General features: G+C 38.8%; 1 protein-coding gene across 1 annotated transcript in view; it reads right to left on the bottom strand.

Moving 5' to 3' along the window:
• PRKG2 (protein kinase cGMP-dependent 2) overlaps positions 1 to 19,892 on the bottom strand; it is a 99,893-nt gene that overhangs the window by 17,881 nt on the left and 62,120 nt on the right. The window contains exons 11-14 of the mRNA XM_045790326.2: positions 19,453 to 19,606; positions 17,437 to 17,573; positions 15,216 to 15,305; positions 13,482 to 13,623 (exon numbers count right to left, since the gene is read on the bottom strand). Coding sequence (XP_045646282.1) covers positions 13,482 to 13,623; positions 15,216 to 15,305; positions 17,437 to 17,573; positions 19,453 to 19,606 — 523 coding nt within the window. The remainder of the gene's footprint in view (positions 1 to 13,481; positions 13,624 to 15,215; positions 15,306 to 17,436; positions 17,574 to 19,452; positions 19,607 to 19,892) is intronic.

Here is a 19,892-nt window from a genome sequence, read left to right as displayed (position 1 = left end):
TACTTTAAGTAAGGTGACTAGGAAAAGGCTCTCTGAGGAGGTAGCATTTGAGCAGATTTCAGCAGGAATCTGCATGAAATAAAAAGGGCTCTGTAAAAATCTGAGCAAGAGTGATTCCGACAGAGAAAGAGCAGTGCGAGGGCCCTAGCTTTTGGGAACGTGAATGGTAAGTTTAAGGATCGGCAAGAAGGCCAGTGTGGCTGGGCCACTGTGTGTGAGGGGAAGAGAGACAGGAAGTGAGGGCAGATTATGTATTGGTCTGGTAAACCCCAACAAGAACTTCAGATTTTTATTTTATTTTATTATTATTATTTTTTTTTTGGTCTAAGAGGCCACTGGAGAATTTAGAGAAGGGTTATACATGTCCTGACTAATGTTTTAAAGGATCATTCTAGAAGGCAAGAAAATAGACCACACACTTTTTTTTTAATTCTACTAACAAAACTGAGCTTTCAAGAAGAATATCCAGAGAAGCCACACACAGGTTTTCTCTTGTCTCTAAAAAATTTCCATTATGAAAGGCAGCTTACATGATGTTGAGTTTAAAAACATCAAGCCTCCAAAGATTTTAATGAACTAGAAAGTTTTAAGATGCTTCTAAATCTGCAGTGGTGATTGCATCATTCAGAAATAGAAAAATTAGCATTGTGGCTTGCTGGACCCTGAGTCCTGTAAGTATTAGCTTTTTCCCAGAAGTTTCTCTCTGGGTCAGTAAATTTGTCAGCTATTGGTTCCCTTGGTCACATAAAAAATGGATACAAAATGACCAGTCTAATTAAGCCAAATGACTCATGGGGACATAACATTCCAAAAAAATATTTATGTGGAATTTTCAGGGCACCTACTTTGCCCAAGTCTAGACAAGGGTACAATGGAATCTGTTTATTCTGTCTGCAACAAGCAAAGATGATTTCACGTCCTTGTGATACCAACGTCCATCCAGTAGAACAGGCAACCATGGATGGCTTCCACTGGGTGGGAGGGGGAGGGAGGGAGGCTAAGGTATGCATCTTTCATGGCAACAACCCATTCTTTATGGGGGTGTGGTGACTCACGCCCACAAGTTGCACATTTACTAGAAAGTGGGCAAGTTGAAGGGGAGCTCTGCAAGCATGAGCACAAACTGAAAAACTCTTTGGAGGCTCATCTCCTATGCCACCACCTCTTTGAAGCCGTCCTTGAATTCACAGAACCAATTCCTTTCTCCTCTGAGGTACCTTAACCCTGTTTATGTCCCACAGTTCTGTCTTTTGCGGCAGTATCCTCTACTTGTGTGTGAAACAATCTAGCTCCTTGAGGAGAAGCGTTGTATCTTATTCATTTTGTAACCCCTACAGCATTTGTAACACAGCAGATGTTCAACACCTGTTTGGCGAAAAAAATCTGAAGAGATAACCGTTAACATCAGCTTCGATGAGATGTGTGAATGCTATGTATATGTACATGTGAGATCTTCACAACGGCTTGGGGAGCGAGGGATATCATCCCGAAGTTAAAGAGGAGAAAATTAAAGTCTAGGAAGGTCGTGGATGCTTGAGGTGAGACCTGAACCAGCTTCCAAAGGGAACTTCCCGTTATATATAAATTGATGAGGAAGTAGAAGAGTTTTAGAGAAAAATCAACATAGACTCAGCACATTGGTGGGGAAATCTTCATCACTACTTACTAAGTACAGCTAACAATGGCCTGGCAGAAAGAATATAGTGGGAGCTGATAATCACTTTTATTTAAGTTAGGAAAAACTTGAAACGTATAAAGGGATGTGACCCATGTGCAGGGTATGAAGCGTGAGCATAGAGGCACCCCCGCAGCCACCACCAGCTTAATGGAGCAGCGCCAAAGCAGAAGCCCCGTGTGCTCCCCCACGACCCGCTGCACGTCGCCAACAGGTCACCACGACCCTGACTTTGGGGTTTGTCAGGTACTCGCATTCCTTTCTAATTTTACCACGTATTTCAGATCCTTAAGTAAAATAAGCTCTTATTTTTAAGAACTTTAGAAAAATCTTACATCTATTATTGGGCAAACTGCCTATTTTCATTTAAAATTATCTTTGTGAATTTAACTGATATTGGGGTACCTTTATTTTCATTGCTGTATCACACACCACGAATTAACACGCAATGATTTTTTTTTGTCCGTTATGCTGCTGATGGGCAGCTGTCCTAAATCTAATTGTGTGCTATCACGAAATGCTTCTATTAGTATCATTTTCCAGTTACCTAGCAGAGGGACATGTAAGATGGTAGAATTACAAGATCAGAGATGTGGTGTCTTCAATTTTACTACACGTTTACTACACGTTGTCAGATTACTTTCATTAAGGATCATACTGCATTACCTCCCCCTTCCCCAGCACAGAGTTCCAGTTGCTCTGCGCCCTTACTGTCCTTTAGTGATTAACTTTTATTTTTGCCATTTGTAAGTATTAAATCACTGCGGTTTTAATGCACATTCCCCCCCCCGCATTAGTAATTAGTTTGAACGACAGCATTTAATTCTGGTATCTGAGAGAATTTCCTCCCACCCTCTTCTTGTTTGCCTTCAGAAATGTCTTGGCTGTTCTTGGCCCTTGGTTAGTCTTTATAAACTTTAGAATCGGTTTGCCAAACTTCATGAAAAGCTTTGCTGGAATTCCGCTGAAGTGTATCTGATCTATAGATCATTTTGGAGACTCTTCCTATCTTTATGATGTTGAGTCTTGTTATTTTGAAACCTACATCTTTCTGACTTAGGGTTACGCTGGAGCTGCTGTAACAAACACACCTAAGAAAGTATAAAAGTTTACACTCGGCATTTATTTACTCCTCATGATGAATTTTCTTGAGCAGTAGGGGGATCTCTAAGAAGTGGGTCAGGGACACAGGCTCCTTCCATTTTTTTTTTTTTTTTATTTGAAAGAGAGAGAGAGAGAGAGCGAGTATGAGCAGGGGAGGGGGGCCGAGGGAGACCAAGATACAGAATCCCAGAGTCCCTGCTGAGCACAGAGCTCCACGTGGGGCTCAGTCCCACAATCCTGAAATCATGACCTGAGCTGAGATCCTGACCTGAGCCGAAATCAAGAGCTGGACACTCAACCAACTGAGCCACCTGGGCACCCCTGGCATCTTGCACTTTATGGCTCTGCCAACTTTAAATCTCAGTGTTTTTTAGCCACAAGTCATAAAGACTGTGTAGAGATCATCTGCAGAGGTCGCTATCACCCAGGTTTGATTGTGGTGACAAGCGTGTCAGCTCACACTTCTCTAGCTAGAACTGTGCCACAGGGCCACAGCCGGCCACAAGGAAAGATGGGATATGTTGTCTAGCTCTGTGCCCAGAAGAAAGAGAATGAGCCTATTAATCTACATGTTTTTATTGTCTTTCTATAAATTCGTCTAAGTTTCCCAATAAAGCTTTTACACATTTTCGTTAGACGTATTTGAAGATACATTCTATTTTTATTTTTTTATGTAAACATATCTGTAGGCTTTTTTAAAAGGATATTCGTAGTCCTAAATATCAACTACATTTCTGATATTTAAAAATACACTGAGTTCTTACACTATTAATCTTATAACCAGCAATCATACTAAATTCTTCACTTAATTTTAAAAATTTGTTGTTATAGTCTGGATTTCTACATAATCATATCACATAAGAAAATAGGTTTTGTTGTTTATGTCTCAGTCTTTCTTTTAATTTTATTTATATCTTCCTCCATTGGGTTAGAACTGCCAATAAAATATAGAAGTGCTTATTTCACTGACTTTTAAAAGCATACTTCTAACGTTTCATCATTATGTACAGTGTTTGCTCCAAATTTTTGTTAGGTATCTTTCATTGGGTTAATAAAATTTATTTCTATTCCTGGTTAGCTAAGATTTTATCATAATTGAATGTAGAAACATATCAAAATTTTCTTTGTATCTATTGGGTGGCCGAAAGAATTTTCTTTTCTAATCTATTAAAATGGTGATTTGGTTTAAGAGAATTTTTAATGTTAAACTATGCTTGAATTCCTGAGATATATTCATTTTATTATGATGTCTTATAATTTATATTCAGTTTGCTAATACTTTACTTATGATTTTTACACTAAATCTATGAGCTAGATGGGACATTAATTGGTCTTCCCTGGGAGTTTCCTTTGGAGAACCAAGTTTACAGTAGCCTCACAGAATAAGACGGAAACTATGTCTTACTGCTTTCTGAAAGAATTCACATCTGATTAGTATTATAAGTCCTTGAGTGAATTCTCTGGATGTGGTGTGCTACAGACTGAATGTCTGTGTGTGTACAAAATTCCTATGTTGAAGCTCTAATCCCCAATATAATGATATTTGGAGGTTGGACCTTTGGGAGGTAATTAGGCCACAAAGGTGACATCCTCATGAATAGGATTAGTGCCCTTATGTAAAGAGACACAAGAAAGATGATCTCTCTCTGCCACGTGAGAACAGGGTGAGAGGACGGCCATCTTCAAACCAGAAAGAGCCCTCACCAGAACCTAACTATATATATATATGATATATATATCATATATATGATATCACATATCATATCTATAGTGTATATATATAGTATATATATAAATAAATAGATATTTCATATATAGTAGTAAAGGTGCCCAAATACTTTCTAATCCACATAAATCTCTGCTTTAACTGAAATGATATTCATTCATAATGGTATTTATCTGTACCTCTTCTCTGTTTTCTTTTGAAGAATATTTCCACTTTGTTAATTTTATTAATCTTTTCAAAACATCAACCTTTGGCTCTGTATCCCTTTGTTTTCATATTTTATTAATTAATATTCTTAACTTTATTTTTTCCATCTTTTCCTTGGTTTTATTGTGCTTCTTCCATTTCCATCTTCTTAAGTCGAATGCTTAGCTCATTAATTTTTAGCCTTTCTTATTTCCTAGTTGAGACATTTAAGACTACAAATGTTACTGTCACTATCATTTTAGCTGTGACCACATGTGCTGATATGTAGTTTCTGTTGTGTGGCTCAGTTTTATAATATTCATTAAAATTTCTTCTTCACGGATCCTTGAGTTATTTTGGAATATCCTTAAAATTCCAGTGAGATAAGTTACGATTTTTGTTAGTGGTTTCTTCCTGTTTTGTTTGTTTTTTCAGATTTTGTTTTTAACTTCTAACAAATACATTGACATCAGTGAACAAAACCTTTATGCTCCTATTTTGGGAGCAAGGAGGAAGCTGCCCCTCTGACTTTTCATTCCTTCTTATATGCTAAGCAATGTTCTAGGTCTGACACTAAACACCATAGCATGGTTTCTGCCCTCATGGGGCTATTAGCATAGAGGGGAAGGTAGGTCTTAGAGAAGTAGGCAACAATATCAACATTTAATATGTTCTACATTGTATTTTCTTATATAATTCTCACTATAGGATTAAGTTGCTCTATTACCACATGACAAGTGTTATTACTCACACGAGTTAAGAGCACAACCATATAGAACATTTATTGATGAATGATGAGTTAATAACACAACCATACAGAATGTTTATTGATTTATTGAATTACCACCAAGTTTTCTGCTGAGCAAACCCAAGAAGGGAAACTACTATATTAATTCTGCTTGGGTTGAGAACAAGGTGGATTTTTCTTTAAACTCTTTAAGTACTGTCCTACACCTTATTATTGTCTTTGATTCATTCATGATAACCAAAAGAAAGACTCTTAACCATTATTGCCTTCATCGGCTTTCCTTGGCCTTGAAGTTATCCGATGGGCCGGTGAGAGATGGTGATGTGAAGTTCTTTTAGTAATATCTGCTAATCCTTAATCTCCTCTCAGTGTGTTCACTGATATAGACAGCTGGGACCAGGTAGGATTCATCTGGAAACAAATCTAGTTGGTCATCTCAATTGTTAATTGGGGAAGAAGAGTAGAATGAAGTCTTCACCCCACACTACAAACTCATCCCCTGTAATTATCACAGAAAGACACATCTCTATACCCTCTAGAGAGACACTTCTAAAACCAAGACCTTTCTCTTACATGGGTCTTTTCCCCCAAGCTTTCCTTGGTTATGCTTTCCTGGTAAAAAATGAAAAACAAACAAACAAACAACAACAAAAAACCACACACAAAAAAAAACACAAAAAACCCACAACAAAACAACAAAAAAACCCAAACCACCATTCCTTTCTTTCTATCCTTAGATATCTGATCCCTTGCAGATATTGCCAAGAAATGATGTAGGAAGATGAAAAACACCATATAATCAAAATTGGTGAATGAGGCCACGTTCAGCCTTACATGGGGTCTCTCATCCTCGAAGACTTGATGTCCGAGGCTGGACAGCCCAGTGTCCATCACCCAGACACGCATTCTCGCTGTGCTGTCACCAGGCACCTCCACCACCCCCATCCTTACTGCAATCCCCTCCAGAACTCTCAGGAGAACAGCTCCGCTGGGCTGCCAGCCGGCAACCCAATTCCTATTTCTCATATTTGCTGAAACTTGCTTAATGGCCCTAATGGATGATCACATTTCGTTAATTTGTATTCTTCAACTCTTGGGAACAATATTCTATAAGCCCATTAGATCGAGTTTATTAATTGTGTTGTGCACATCTTCTACCGCTTTACTGCTATTTGGTCTGAATGTTCCATCAATTTCTGAGAGAGGTGTATTAAAATTTCCTACAGTGCTTCGTGCCTCCTTATTTGTTCTTTCAAATTCTGCTTATGTTTGAAGCATTTTAGTAGGTAAATAAAAGATCAGGATTTTTATACCATCTTGACGAAATGAAAGGCTAACCCTTTTTATCTCTAGCAACACCCCTTTCCTGATAATGAAACCTGCATTTCAATTTGTTGACTAGTTCCCAGACATATTTTTTTTCTGTCCTTTTCACTTTCACCTTTCTGCAGCCTCATGCTTTAGGTCTGTCTCTTGTAAACAACATATAGCCGATTTTTATTTTTTAAAACTACTTGACAATCTTCCGTTTTGATCTGGAGAGCTCTCTACGCATGTTAGATTTCCTTCTGCTCTCGGTGTGTGCTTTCTCTTGGATTGTTCCCTAGGTTTTCTGCTTCTCTCCTGCTGCCTCCTTTGAAGATGACTGACATTTTCTCCTACTTTAATTCCAATTATACCGACTCCCGGTCTTCATGCTGCTGCTGTTCAGTTATTTAGTGTTTTCTCATTTTCAATACTAGATGGCAGAATGCGAATGATTCCTGTACACCGTCATGTTTACTATCTTTCTAAGGTTGCATCTCAGACCCTCCATCAGGGATCCTTTTTCAACTCCCTTAAGCACATCCTTTGTATGAAGGTGGTAAACACCCTTCAACCTTGTTTGAAAACACCTTTATATCACCCTTTTAAAGGGCAGTTTCCCTGGATTTACAATTCAAGTTTATTAGTTATTTTCTGTCCGAATTTTAAAAATACGCTTCCACCGCGTTCTGGATTCTCTTGTTGCTATTGTGATGTCAACCGAAAGCCTAAGTTTTATTCCTTTATACGTAAACTGTCTTTTCTCTTTGACAGCTTGTAATACTTTGTTTTTGTGGTCCCCTCCGACAATAAACCTCACAGTAAATCAGAGCTGGCCCTTTGTGACCAACAGAATATAGCAGAAGCTCTGAGATGTGACTCTGAGAGTTAAGTCTTAAAAGGCACCATAGCTTTTCCTTGGATGACTCATTCTGAGGGAAGCCAGCTGCCATGCCATGAAAATATTCAACCTCTAAAGAGGCCCATCTTGCCCCCAAATAACAACAAGCATCAATTTCCCAGCCATATGAGTAAGTGACTTTGGATTCAGATGCTCTGGTCAAACCCTAGACAAGCTTCCAAGTGACTGAAGCCCCAGCGAACAACTGACTGAAAATTCACGAGAGACCTCAAGTCAGAACCACCCAGCTGAACCACTCCCCAAATTCTGACCTACAGAAACTGTGAGAGATCATAAATGATTCCTGTTGTTCTAAGCCATTACATTTTGGAGAAATATGTTACTCAAAGACAGGAGCTACAACAAATACAATTTGTCCCGGATGGGATTTGTTTGGGGTTCCTTTACCAGATGATTGGTGTTTCTTCTAATTCCCAAAAATCTCAGCTGGTATTCTTTAAGTACTGCTTTTCCCTCATTTTTTATGTTATTTTTATCTTAGACTCCGATTTGTAACTTTAAGAGCTTCTCACTCTGTTCTCTTATTTTTCATCTTTTTTGTGTGTGTCTCTATGCTACATTCTGTGTTAATTACTTAAATTTATCTTTCGGTGAACTGATTTTCTCCTTATTTGTGAATCATGTGACATTGAACCTACATTTTTCAAATTGATGTATAATTTACAAACAATAATATGCATAGATTTTTGGCATACAGTTCATTGAGTTTTGATGAAGATGATACAGGTAACCACAACTACCATGTAGTCAGGACAGAGACACACTCATTCCCTCAGAAAGTGCTCCCATGCTCCTTTCCAGTCTAATGCCCCTCCCGGAATTCTGCAACCATTGTTTTGAAGTCTACCATGGATTCTAGAATGTTGATAAGTGTAATCATACAGAAGACTCTCTTATCTGGCTCCTTTTGCTCAACATAGTTTTAAAAATGCATTCATATCGCTGCTTATAGTAATTCATTCTTTCCTGCTGCTGAGCAGTGTTCCATTGCTGAACTGCCACCACGTTGATACGTTTAATTGCTGACGGATGTTTGGGCTGTTTCTGATTTGGGGACTTTTAGAAATAAAGCCGTGATGAACATTCTTGCCCAGGATTTTGGAAGACATGATTTCAGTTTTCCTAAATAAATGCTAAGGAGTGAAGTTTCTACCTGGAATTTGAATTTTTTGTCATAGATGAGGTGTATGTTTGACTCAATATAAAATGGAGAGACTATTCTTCAAAGAGTTTTCTTTCTCCACTAGGCATTTAGGAGAAAGTCCTCACCAACACTTGGTATTGTCAGTCAGTCTTTTAAACTGTAGTCATGTTAGTGGCTATGAAATGGTTACTCTCTGTGGTTTTAATCTGCATTTCCTTGATGACAACTGGTGTGGCTTATTAATCATTCCTATGTCTTCTTTTGTGAAGTGATTTTTCAAGATCTTTGACCCTTTTTTTAATTGGGTTGTCTTTTTATTATTGAGCTGTAAGAATTATTTATATATTTCCCAATACAATTGAGTCCTTTCTATATGTATTGCAAATATTTTCTCCCAGACTGTGGCTCGACAATTCATTTTCTTAATGTATTTTAATTATCAGAAGTTTTTAATTTTGATGAAGTCCAATTATTATGGACTGCATGCTTGTGTCTCCCCAAAATTTGTATGTTGAAACCCTAGTCCCCAGTGTGATGGTATTTGGAGGTAGGGCATTTAGGAGGTAACCAAGTCATGAGGTCAAGCCCTCATGATGCAATTAGGACCCTTATAAGGAGAGAGCTCCCCGCAAATTGTGTGTGTGTGTGTGTGTGTGTGTGTGTGTGTGTGTGTGTGTGTGTGTCTTTCTCTCTCATGTGAAGGAATGAGAAGGCAGCTCTCTGCCAGCCCAAAAGTGGGTTCTGACCAGACAGATACCAGACCTGCCAGCACCCTGATCTTGGACTTTCCAAGCTAAAACCTATGAGAAATAAATCTTTACTGTTTCAGTTACCCAGTCTATGATATTTTTATTATAGCAGCCTGAAATTTTTAAGATTACTACTATTTGTATTCTAAGAAATCTCTGCCTACCCCATGTTGTAAAAATATAACCATATTACCATCTTGAATTAATTTTTCTATCTTGTGTGAGGTGAGAGCAGGCTCAGTTCCCACATAGGCAGATCTCGTTGTTACAGCATCATCTGTTGAGAAGGCTGGCTCTTCCCTTTTTGCAAAAACCAGTTGATTCTATGTCTATCTCCGGACTTTATTCTGTTAGATTAAGCTCTTTGTCTATCCTGTGTTATGACACTGCCTTGATTACTGTAATTTATAGTACCAGATACTATAAATTGCTCAATTTTGTTCTTCTTTTTTCAAAGTGGTTATTAACTTTTCTAAACTCTGTGTTTCTATGTAAATTTTAGAGTAAATGCCTCAGTTTCTAAAAATGCACCTGCTCCAATATATATTACAATGACCTTAAATCTGTAATTAATCTGGGGAGAATGGACATCTTATCAAATATTGAGTTATCCAATATACGAACATACTATACCTTACCATTTAGTTATATATTTTTTTCTCAGTAACGATTTGTGATTTTCAATGTGGAGGTCTTATGCATTTTTACACTTTAAATGTATTCAAATTTCTTATAATGTTTGATGTTACTATAAATTGTATTTTATTTCATTTATAAATATTTACTGCTAGTATACAAAAATCGAGTTTTTATTTATATATTGATTTAATTTATATATTGACTTAATTGACATAATTTTATTTCTTTTTTTTTTAAGATTTTATTTATTTATTCGACAGAGATAGAGACAGCCAGCGAGAGAGGGAACACAAGCAGGGGGAGTGGGAGAGGAAGAAGCAGGCTCATAGCAGAGGAGCCTGATGTGGGGCTCGATCCCATAATGCCGGGATCACGCCCTGAGCCGAAGGCAGACGCTTAACAACTGCGCCACCCAGGAGCCCCTATAATTTTATTTCTATATTGACTTTGTACTGGTAATCATGCTTATTCTTTCTAGCACTTCTTTGGTAGAGTCTTTAGGTTTTTCTACATAAACAATCATGTTGTCTGAAAAGGTGACTTTTTCCTTTCTCCTCTTTGACCTTTCATTTCTTTTTCTTGGTTTATTTCATTTGCTAAGACTCTGTTATAATGTTGAAAAAAGGTGGAAAGAAAATACTCTTACCTTGTTCACAATCTAATGGGAAAATGTTCACTATTTCACTGTTACGTATGATGTTAACTAAAGATTTATCCCCATGCCTCATATAGTAAGGCGTGTCCTGAAACGAACAGCTTAAACAGCTGTAGCAATATGATTCTTCATCCAGCATGATTCCCTTTTCTCAAGGTTTAAATGTCTACTTTTTGCTGCTCTCATTCACACATTTTTACACATATAATTAATCTCAGCATGATGATTAGTCCAATGCAAGCTGCTCTACCATTCATGAAACTTCCTTAAACATATCATTTCGATTATATTCTTAAGTCATTAATAGAAGTTTATTTATTAGGTTTTTTTTCTAAACCTATTAGATTTTTTTCTCTGTTCCCTTCCTCATTTGTCATTCCCTCTCTTATTTGTAAAAGGCATTAGATGGATTTATTTTACATTTTGTATCTGATTACTCCAATAATGAAGCACTTATTGACCTGCCAAGAAATGCTCATGGTACCTTTTTTCCCCTCATATATATTTTCCTTTTTTTTTTAAATGTGAGCTCATGTTCTCTGGGACTTTATCCCTGGGAGTTCTTTGTATCCTGAGTTAAGAGTACATTCGTCCAGACAGAATATACATTGATTCTTGAAAAGTTGGGCATGTTACCAACATGAATCCATTTTCAAATTCTTGTGTGGGGTTTTCCATTTTTGAAGACCGAGCACCCAACCTCCATGAAGACAAGCCTATGGCCAAGAATTCTTAAAGGACACTCTTTTACTCCTCTACCAAGAGCCCAATAATGAGAAAAACATGTTTTCTTGCATGTACTCTGTCTTTAGAAATTAGATCTTTTTTATGGCTTTCCATTTTTCTGAGAGTGTAATCTGTATGGTTGCTGGCTCTGGGAAATGTTCTCTGATTCAACTTCCCACACTGCCCAGGTCCAAAACTTGGTCTCCTGTTCTTACAAGGTGCAGCTACTAATGTCAGACTTCTGGGCCATCTCGGATCGCTGGGTGCCCACAAGACATCAGCTTCATTGTTTGAGTTCTAGGCTATACTCCTGCTTGACCACGGTTCCCAACCTCGGGGAAATCCTAGTGCTGTCTTATAAAGTCAGGCATGCACGTAATACTGCTTTTCATGTTTTTCCAGTATTTTTAGACATTTGGTAGTGAGAGAATTTCAGCATATCTAGCTTGATATACAGCTAGAAATGGAAATATTCAACATTTACATTTTAATCTCTAGAGGCTTTAGTTGTCATTCTTCATTTAACTAGTTTACAAATTAGTTAGCTGGATGGATAACACTGGCTAACAAGAGAGATATTTATCAACCCCCATGGCTATGAATAATAAATATGCTATCTGATTTTTAAAAAACAGCTCTGGGGAACAAAAAGGAATGAATCTCAAAGATAGTCTGCATTCCTCATCATGGTGTTAGTTCTAGAATATTCCAAAGGGTTTCCCTAAATAGGTGTAAGAGGCATAGCCAATGAAAGAATTGTGAAGAAGAGGAATGATTGAGGCCTGTGTTAGTACCTCCTCAGTTCTCAAAGCTGCCTTTCACAGATAAAATAAAGCTTGAATGGATCAAAATGTTTCTTGGAAGTTCACCAGACTTCACATGAAAGGACTTATTTTACTCCTTCACTGTGGAGAGAAATCGCTTGGCAATTACACATAATAAGTTTAATTCCTAAGGCTAAATTACACACTGTAACATGTGGATGATAAAATCTGCTTCATCGTTAAGTATAGTAAGTGCAAAATGTTTAGCACGGGTCTTGACACATGACATACTAAACTACGTGTGAAGTGATAGCTAGTATTATTTCCATGTATGAAAGTCCTGATGTGAGAAACTTTTAATATCCTTGCAAATGTGACTTCAGAGATGGTTTCATGTCCTTGACATACTGACAAGATAAACTCAGGAAATCTCAGCCTGGGCTCCCCTTCCTGAGGGGTTCCCTCCTGACGTCCAGAGTGCCTTGGTTTCTCCCCTCTATGACTGTCCATTTCTCTTAGTTTCACACTGAAAGCAGTTTATGTGACTGGTAGTGTGACTGAAAGGGGATGCATGTTAGGCATCAGAGGATTATGAAGATGGAGAACAAGGTAAGACTCTGTCTTCAAGGAGCCTCTAGTCTAGTGTTGTGATTCTCAGCCCTGGCTGTACTTTTGAATCACTTAGAAAGACTAAAAAAAAAAAAAAAAAGTCTACCAACATTCATATGTGTATCTTTCCTTCCTATACAGACAGTGGCTATCTCGGAACAGGAGACAGACTATCATCTTCTTTCCTTATTCCTTAGAGCCAGTCCCTATATGTAGCAGGAGTGTATTAAAACCTATTTAAATATATTAAACAAAAATATTAACAAAATCCAATGGGAAAGGCATTCTGTTATGTGAATCCTTAGTAGCAGTCACCAATATGGTTGAAATATTCAATTCCTAGGCCAAAAAGAATGTGTTCGTAACAGTTCCCCCTGTGTTAAGGGTGCCAATGTCACAGGCGCTATGCTCCCCGCCCCCATGGTGAAAATAGCAGGTGTCCCAAAATTAAAAGCAATTTGCAACTATGACACAACTTTGCATTTAGAAACGTCTCTTATGAAACTGTAAGTTACAGAATTCATCTTACCAACTTAAGATAACCTTCAGCATCTAGAATTAAGTTTTCTGGTTTCAGGTCTCTGTAGATTATACCTAGTCGATGCAGGTAATCAAAAGCTTCTGTCACACAAGCGACGCAGAACTTGGAGGTGGATTCATCGAAGCTGCCTCTGCAATGAAATCATTTTCCCTCTTAATACTCTAGACACACATATTTATGTCTATTCCAGGTGTCAGTTATTGCATTGGTAAATTTGCACAATATACATGCTTTGTATTTCGTACCGCCCATGAATTAGACTGATGATGGTAAATTTACACAATATACGTGTTTTGTAGGGTGTCAACACTAAAAAGTATTTTGTACCACCCATGAATTAGACTGGTGATGGTAAAGAAATTTAGGGGGATACTTGAGGCAAACGAGATGTATTTCACTAAAATCAAAATGTCTCCATCCCAACCATTGTTTCTGGTAATCATATATGAATACATAAAACAGAAACATAAGAAAACAAGAGTTTTTAAAATATTTATGGCAAACGCTGGAGAAAATGCAACTATGTTAAGGGAGAGCTTAAAGCAGACTTCTGTAATTTATTGCTTGACTAAAAAATGACTCAAGTGATCATTTTCATTTCCTGGCGGTATAGCACGTAACAATAACCCGTGTAGAAATGGGGTCATAACTCTTTCCTGTTTGGTGCACCTTGATGATATTAGAGTCGCCCTGCGTCAGCACTGCATGTGGGTTTCCACACTGAGTTATTAAAACGTGGTGGTGATTTGCGGCGTGGAGTCGTGGACGGGTATGGCTTTGACTCCTGCTTCTTCCATCACCGCGCCCTTGGGCAAGCTGTGTGGCTGTTCTGAGCCTCAGATCCCTCTCTGTAAAATGGGTTTACTACTTCCTGAACAGTGTGGTTTCGAGAACCAAACACAGTGCCTAAAAGATAGTACCAACTCCCCCTTTCTCAACAGATCTGCCCGTCGAAGCAAAGGTGGAGGAAGGAAATGTTTCCGAAGGTATCATGCAAGTCTTCGCACCCTGCCCAGTTTTCCCCGCTCAGATCCACCCAACAACATGTTCCTAGCACAGCACACCCATCTCTTCACAGATACTCAAAGGTCTGTCATTACCGGGGTCTGGGATTCTCCACCATGAATGCACATTAGAATTGCCCGAGAGGTCATTTACTAGACCCCATCCAAGGTGAACCAAATCATAACCTCTGGCATTAGGGTCCAGCATTTTCCTTTGTAAAGCTCTCCACGTGACTGTAATGAGAGCCACCAGCCCAGGTAATACCGTCCAAATGTTTGGCCTGGCATTAACCTCCATAACTTCATGCAAACCTACCTTCCCACCCCCTCTTCGCTGGCCTTGTCTTCTACTTAAATCCTGCTGTGAATCACCCCCAAAGACATATAATCCTATCTCAACTTTCCTGTTGTATCTTACATCCGTATCTTACAGTGACTCGGCCTCGCACTAACCATGTGACCATGGAGCGTTCCCTCTCTTTCGAGGCCTGGGATTCTTTGGTCCCTACTATGGAAATGACAGACTGTCTCATAGGGTGTCTACCACATAAGTACAATATTAGCTAAGAAAATACCACCATTACTATTGTGTCAGGTGATAATATTTTCTTAGGACCATTTCTTAATAACTTTATGTCTCTTTAAACCATCGTAAGTAAAGCATCCTTTAGACCAGACATGAGAACACAGGTTATTGTTTATAAGCTTTTTTCATTACCTGTCCCTTAATATACTCCACAGCTCCCCACCTAAGCAGGCCTCCAGAAGCATGTATACGTACTTATTGTCCTTGAAAGTACGATATAATCTGTGAAGACACGTAAAAACATGGTTATTATTACGAATCCAGCTTTAAAACCTTTTTAAAGTTGCTTAAGAACATCATCAGTATCATTTGGAACACTGGTGCTCCTTCGTTCCAAACACCCTCCAGCTACGTGAGACCTCTCCCCGAACGCTCGCTGATCTTTCTTCTTGCCTTGCTTTTGTACATGTTAACCCCCTTCCTTAGACTGCCCTCCCTCTACACACAGACTGACCTTCTTCATCGCTGCTTCACTGTAACAGTGTTATCCATTCCTCAAGACCAAGCTCAGGGGCCCGATACAGCAGCTCATCTTCCCACCTACCAAATATGGCCTCTCTTGCCTCCAAAAACCCAGAGACCTCACATACGCCTCCTTTATGAGCTCCCATCACACCCATGTCTTACATCCTCTGGTTGGTCTCAAAAACTTGACTGTGAGACAGAGACCTATAAGCATTATGTTTAGTGGGGAGTGTACTTGGAAACAATCCCCCAGGGGAGGAATAAGACACACTTGGGCATCAGGAGAGTTGGGCTATGATCTAGTTTCTAGTTTCAATGAAAGCCTCAGCCTCAAGGAGCTCTGCCATCCCTGGATGTAGGCTGTACCTGGAAACAGAGTATGATCTTGGGCAAGGTGGCTCTCTTCGCCTGAGAGCAATGACCAGGAAAGGACTGAGTCGGAGTCCTTACTTGGCAACACTCCCAGAAGCTGTAGGAATGACAGCCCCAATCTTGACGTGGGACCTGGGCAGGGTACCATATTTTAACACTGGGTGACAGCAGAGCACTCAGATCGTGTGCAGACAGCAGAAGCAATCTAGCAAAGTCTCTCAGAATGGGCTCTGGTTCCAAGCAGCTCAGTGTGGGCTCTGAATCCAAGCTGCTTAGGCTTGAATCCCTGATCAGCCATTTATGAGCTATGCAGCCTAGTTTCCTTATTGCTCTTGAGGACAATCATAACATTTACCTCACTGTTATCTCATAAAGATCAGATGGATATATGCATTCGTTTGATTTTATATTAATTATATAGTAATTTAATATGTTATATATCTGCATATAAAATATATAAAATAAATATAAATATAATGTATTTTAAATGTATATTAAACATATATGATATATATCACATATATATTTTGCTTAGAAGAGTTTCTGGAACACGTTAATTTCTCAATAAATGTTGTCATTAATATTTATTATTATATTATCATTTCCTTATATGCCAGGCACTTTGCAGAGAGCTGGAAATGAGAATAGGAATAAAACCTAATCCATGCCCTGAAGCTGCTCATGATCGTTTGTTAAGGAATTATTGATGAAAGGGGGGGATTCTGGGAACACAGTTAATATAAAAATAATTGGATGACTCTATTGCCAGCATTGCCTGGGTTCAAACTTTTTTAATGCTGAAAAAAAACAGGTGTGGGAATATGGGCAGGCAGGAAGATTTTCTCAAGGCATCTGATCCAAAAACATAAATTCTATCCACTATAAGGGCACTTTACGTGGCCTAGAAATCACTGAAGCCACATTCTAGGGCCAAGACCTGTATGAAAATATGTATCTCGACTTGGCCTACTCCACTAACTCATGAATCGACAGGGAAAGAGAGCCGTGGCCTAGAATAACAGAATTCTCTTCCAAACTCTGGGAAAGAAGGAATGGTGACTATCAAGAGGTGGACCTTTTGGCATCCACGCACTGCTAGGACCACACTCTGTGGCTCCTGGGCAGCCTACAGGAGCCCAAATGCCACTTCTTTCAGAAATTCAACAGCAGCGTGTCCCCTGAAGGTTTCACATGAATTCTTTGCTTCCCAAATTCTGCAGTAGGTATGGATTCAATAATCAGTTCAAGTTATTCCACAATAATTTTATATTCTCACTCACACACACCTACACACACACACACACACACACACACACACACTTTCCTGAGATTTACTCAAGAATAAAAAATCTGAACTCCTGGCTCCAGACCTCAAACTTCTACCATTTTATGTATTGTTGCCACGACAGGGATGGAGAGTTCAGAGTGGGGCCTCTTTTTCCTCTTCTGTTCTCTTGCATGGAAACATTCAAAAGGGTCTACAATCCTAAATTCTGGGAGCCAAAAGCTCACTTACTTCACAATGAAGGGAGAACACAACTCTTCTAGAATCCTCTTTTCTGAGTAGACATGCTCCTGTTGTTTTGTGTCAACTATGTGCTTCTTCCTTATACACTTCATAGCAAAAGCAACATTCTCATTTTTCACTTTAACCTATGTAAGAAGAGAAAGATCCCTCAAAATTAGCTTACTAGGAAAGATTTACAATATCTATATACAACATGTTAACCAATGAGAGTTAAACTTCTTTCTTTCACATGTAAACAGCCTGTAACATTTTAACCACGTATCGCTCTGGGAAAGTAAGTTTTATTCACGTGTACACGCTTCCCTTTCATTGTAATTTCTACAAGAGTTCACATATCTGGAACATGGTCTTAAAACGTTCGCATTAGAACACGAAAAACAAACTCTAGTTAGATTTAATGTTTAGAAATCTATTCACTTTTGAGTGTGTGATATGAACTACTTTGACCAGAATTGACAAAAATTGTTCTTACGCACTTCTTTGATTTTCAAAACAAAACATATTAAATCAAAATCCATAGCAGCACGAGCCAATATGACAGCAACTAGTCGCATGAGGTTATTTAATTTTAAGTTAATTAAAATAAGAAATTCAGTTCCTCAGCTGCACCAGCCACATTTCAAAAGCTCGCCAGCCACATCGAGCTGGTAGCTACCCTCTCGGATAGCAGACGGACAGAACATTCCCCGAGGTGCAGGAAGTGCTTTTGCGGCCTGTTGCTTTAGATGGACAGACCAAATGTTCCCTTGAAAGGAAATAAAAAACTTTAATAGCTGTGTATTTGGATGGGCTTACAACTCCATCAGCAGACTCTATCTGATACGTAAGGACACTGAGGATTTGGCTGCAGCCCTCATTTTGCTCACGTTTGCCATTAGCCCTGCCTACAAGTTTTTAAATCAATGGTGCAATTATTGTTTTGATTATTATTATCTAACTATATTAAAAAAAAAACCCACAGATCTCAGCATTGCTAATTCAATCCTTTTGCCAGGATGTTTGGTGAAAAATACCACTGCAGATGGATAGTGCCCTCATCTCTCCATATGGCGTAGAAAACGTGACAAACACTCTTTGGCTTATGAAGAAATTGTTTCTTTCCCCCTCACCCATCAGAGAGAAAGTATTGACTGGGTGTGAAGTGTATTATCCAGAGTCTCCTGGAAGCACCTCCGATCTGCTCCTGTCCAGGGCCATCCAGGAGATGAAGGTCTCAGCATACATCCCGGAGCTTAATGTACAGTGAATCGTTAAAAATCTGCTGGGCGAAGAAGGGCTTGGTAATAGCCCAGGGTTCAGAGCCATCTGTACCCAGTAAGGTCACAGATCTCCATTCTACGGTTTCCCTGGAGCCCTTGAAGCTAGTTATAAAGCTCAGAGAGGTGGTGATGTGGAAAATACAGCCAAAATCAGGCCATAAGTTCCCAGCTGTCCCGATCAACACTACAGAAGGCTGCTCTTCAAATATTCCCTTACGGTTATCTTCTTTTCTTTTTTTCCTGATAGAAAATCTTGAGCAACCCAAGATAGGATAATGACAGCCAAATACAGACACAGCAGTGGAGTTTTGTCAACTATGATATTAAAGATTTTATTTCTATGGCACCTCCACTGGACACATTCTTCTTTTCTTTAGTATATAGTTAATGTGTCATGAGTGTATGTGTATACACATTTTCATGTTAGGAAATACATCTTTAATGTTTTAGAGCCTCTGGGAATGCTTACTTGGTACATCCTCCAATAATTATAATCAAGAAAGGAATTCATAAAAGGATGTGACACGAGAAGCCTGAAAGAGGAGCTATATTATTACAAGTGACTTATTAGCGCAGAGCTATAACTATAAACACACACAGTGAAAAATGTACTTTCTTAATTTCAGTTCAAAGCAACATTTAAGATAGCAACAACAATTCATACGTTCCTCCAAGAGACACTGGAATATAAAACAAAAAAAAGTCAAAAGGCTTCTCTCAGATGCTTGAAACGTAAACCCCTTACAAGCTCAACTCTTCCGAACCCACCAACGCCCAGTGTTGCGATAATCTCAAGGTTCTGGAATGGGGATGATGAGGAAAATCTGGCCACCTTCTCCTTCAGCTGAATCATCTCCAGAGAGAGTGCTTTGGACAGCTTCCAATTAGACATGGATCTCCTGTATAAGAAAAGTGAAACTTCGCATATAGCCTCTTAGTCAAGCCAAGGGTCATGCCACATATACATTCCACTCGTGCAATAGTCTTATCTCTGCCAGTGACTACTGCCCATAGTTGCTACAAAGGCTATCTCAACTTTTATAGGATCAGATTTAGTTACGCCTGGGGAGAAAAACAATGGAATATACAAACAAAAATACTGACACACACACACACAATAATAGACAAAGGTCAAACTGAATCATTGAGAGGTAAAAAGAGCTGAATTGCATAGTATTGAAAGTA

The sequence above is a fragment of the Ursus americanus genome, chromosome 8, assembly GCF_024610735.1.
Source record: "Ursus americanus isolate L20-20 chromosome 8, mUrsAme1.1.p, whole genome shotgun sequence".
NCBI classification, from domain to species: domain Eukaryota; kingdom Metazoa; phylum Chordata; class Mammalia; order Carnivora; family Ursidae; genus Ursus; species Ursus americanus.
Note: the sequence above shows the minus strand (reverse complement) of the source record. Positions and strands in the feature narration are given on the sequence as shown.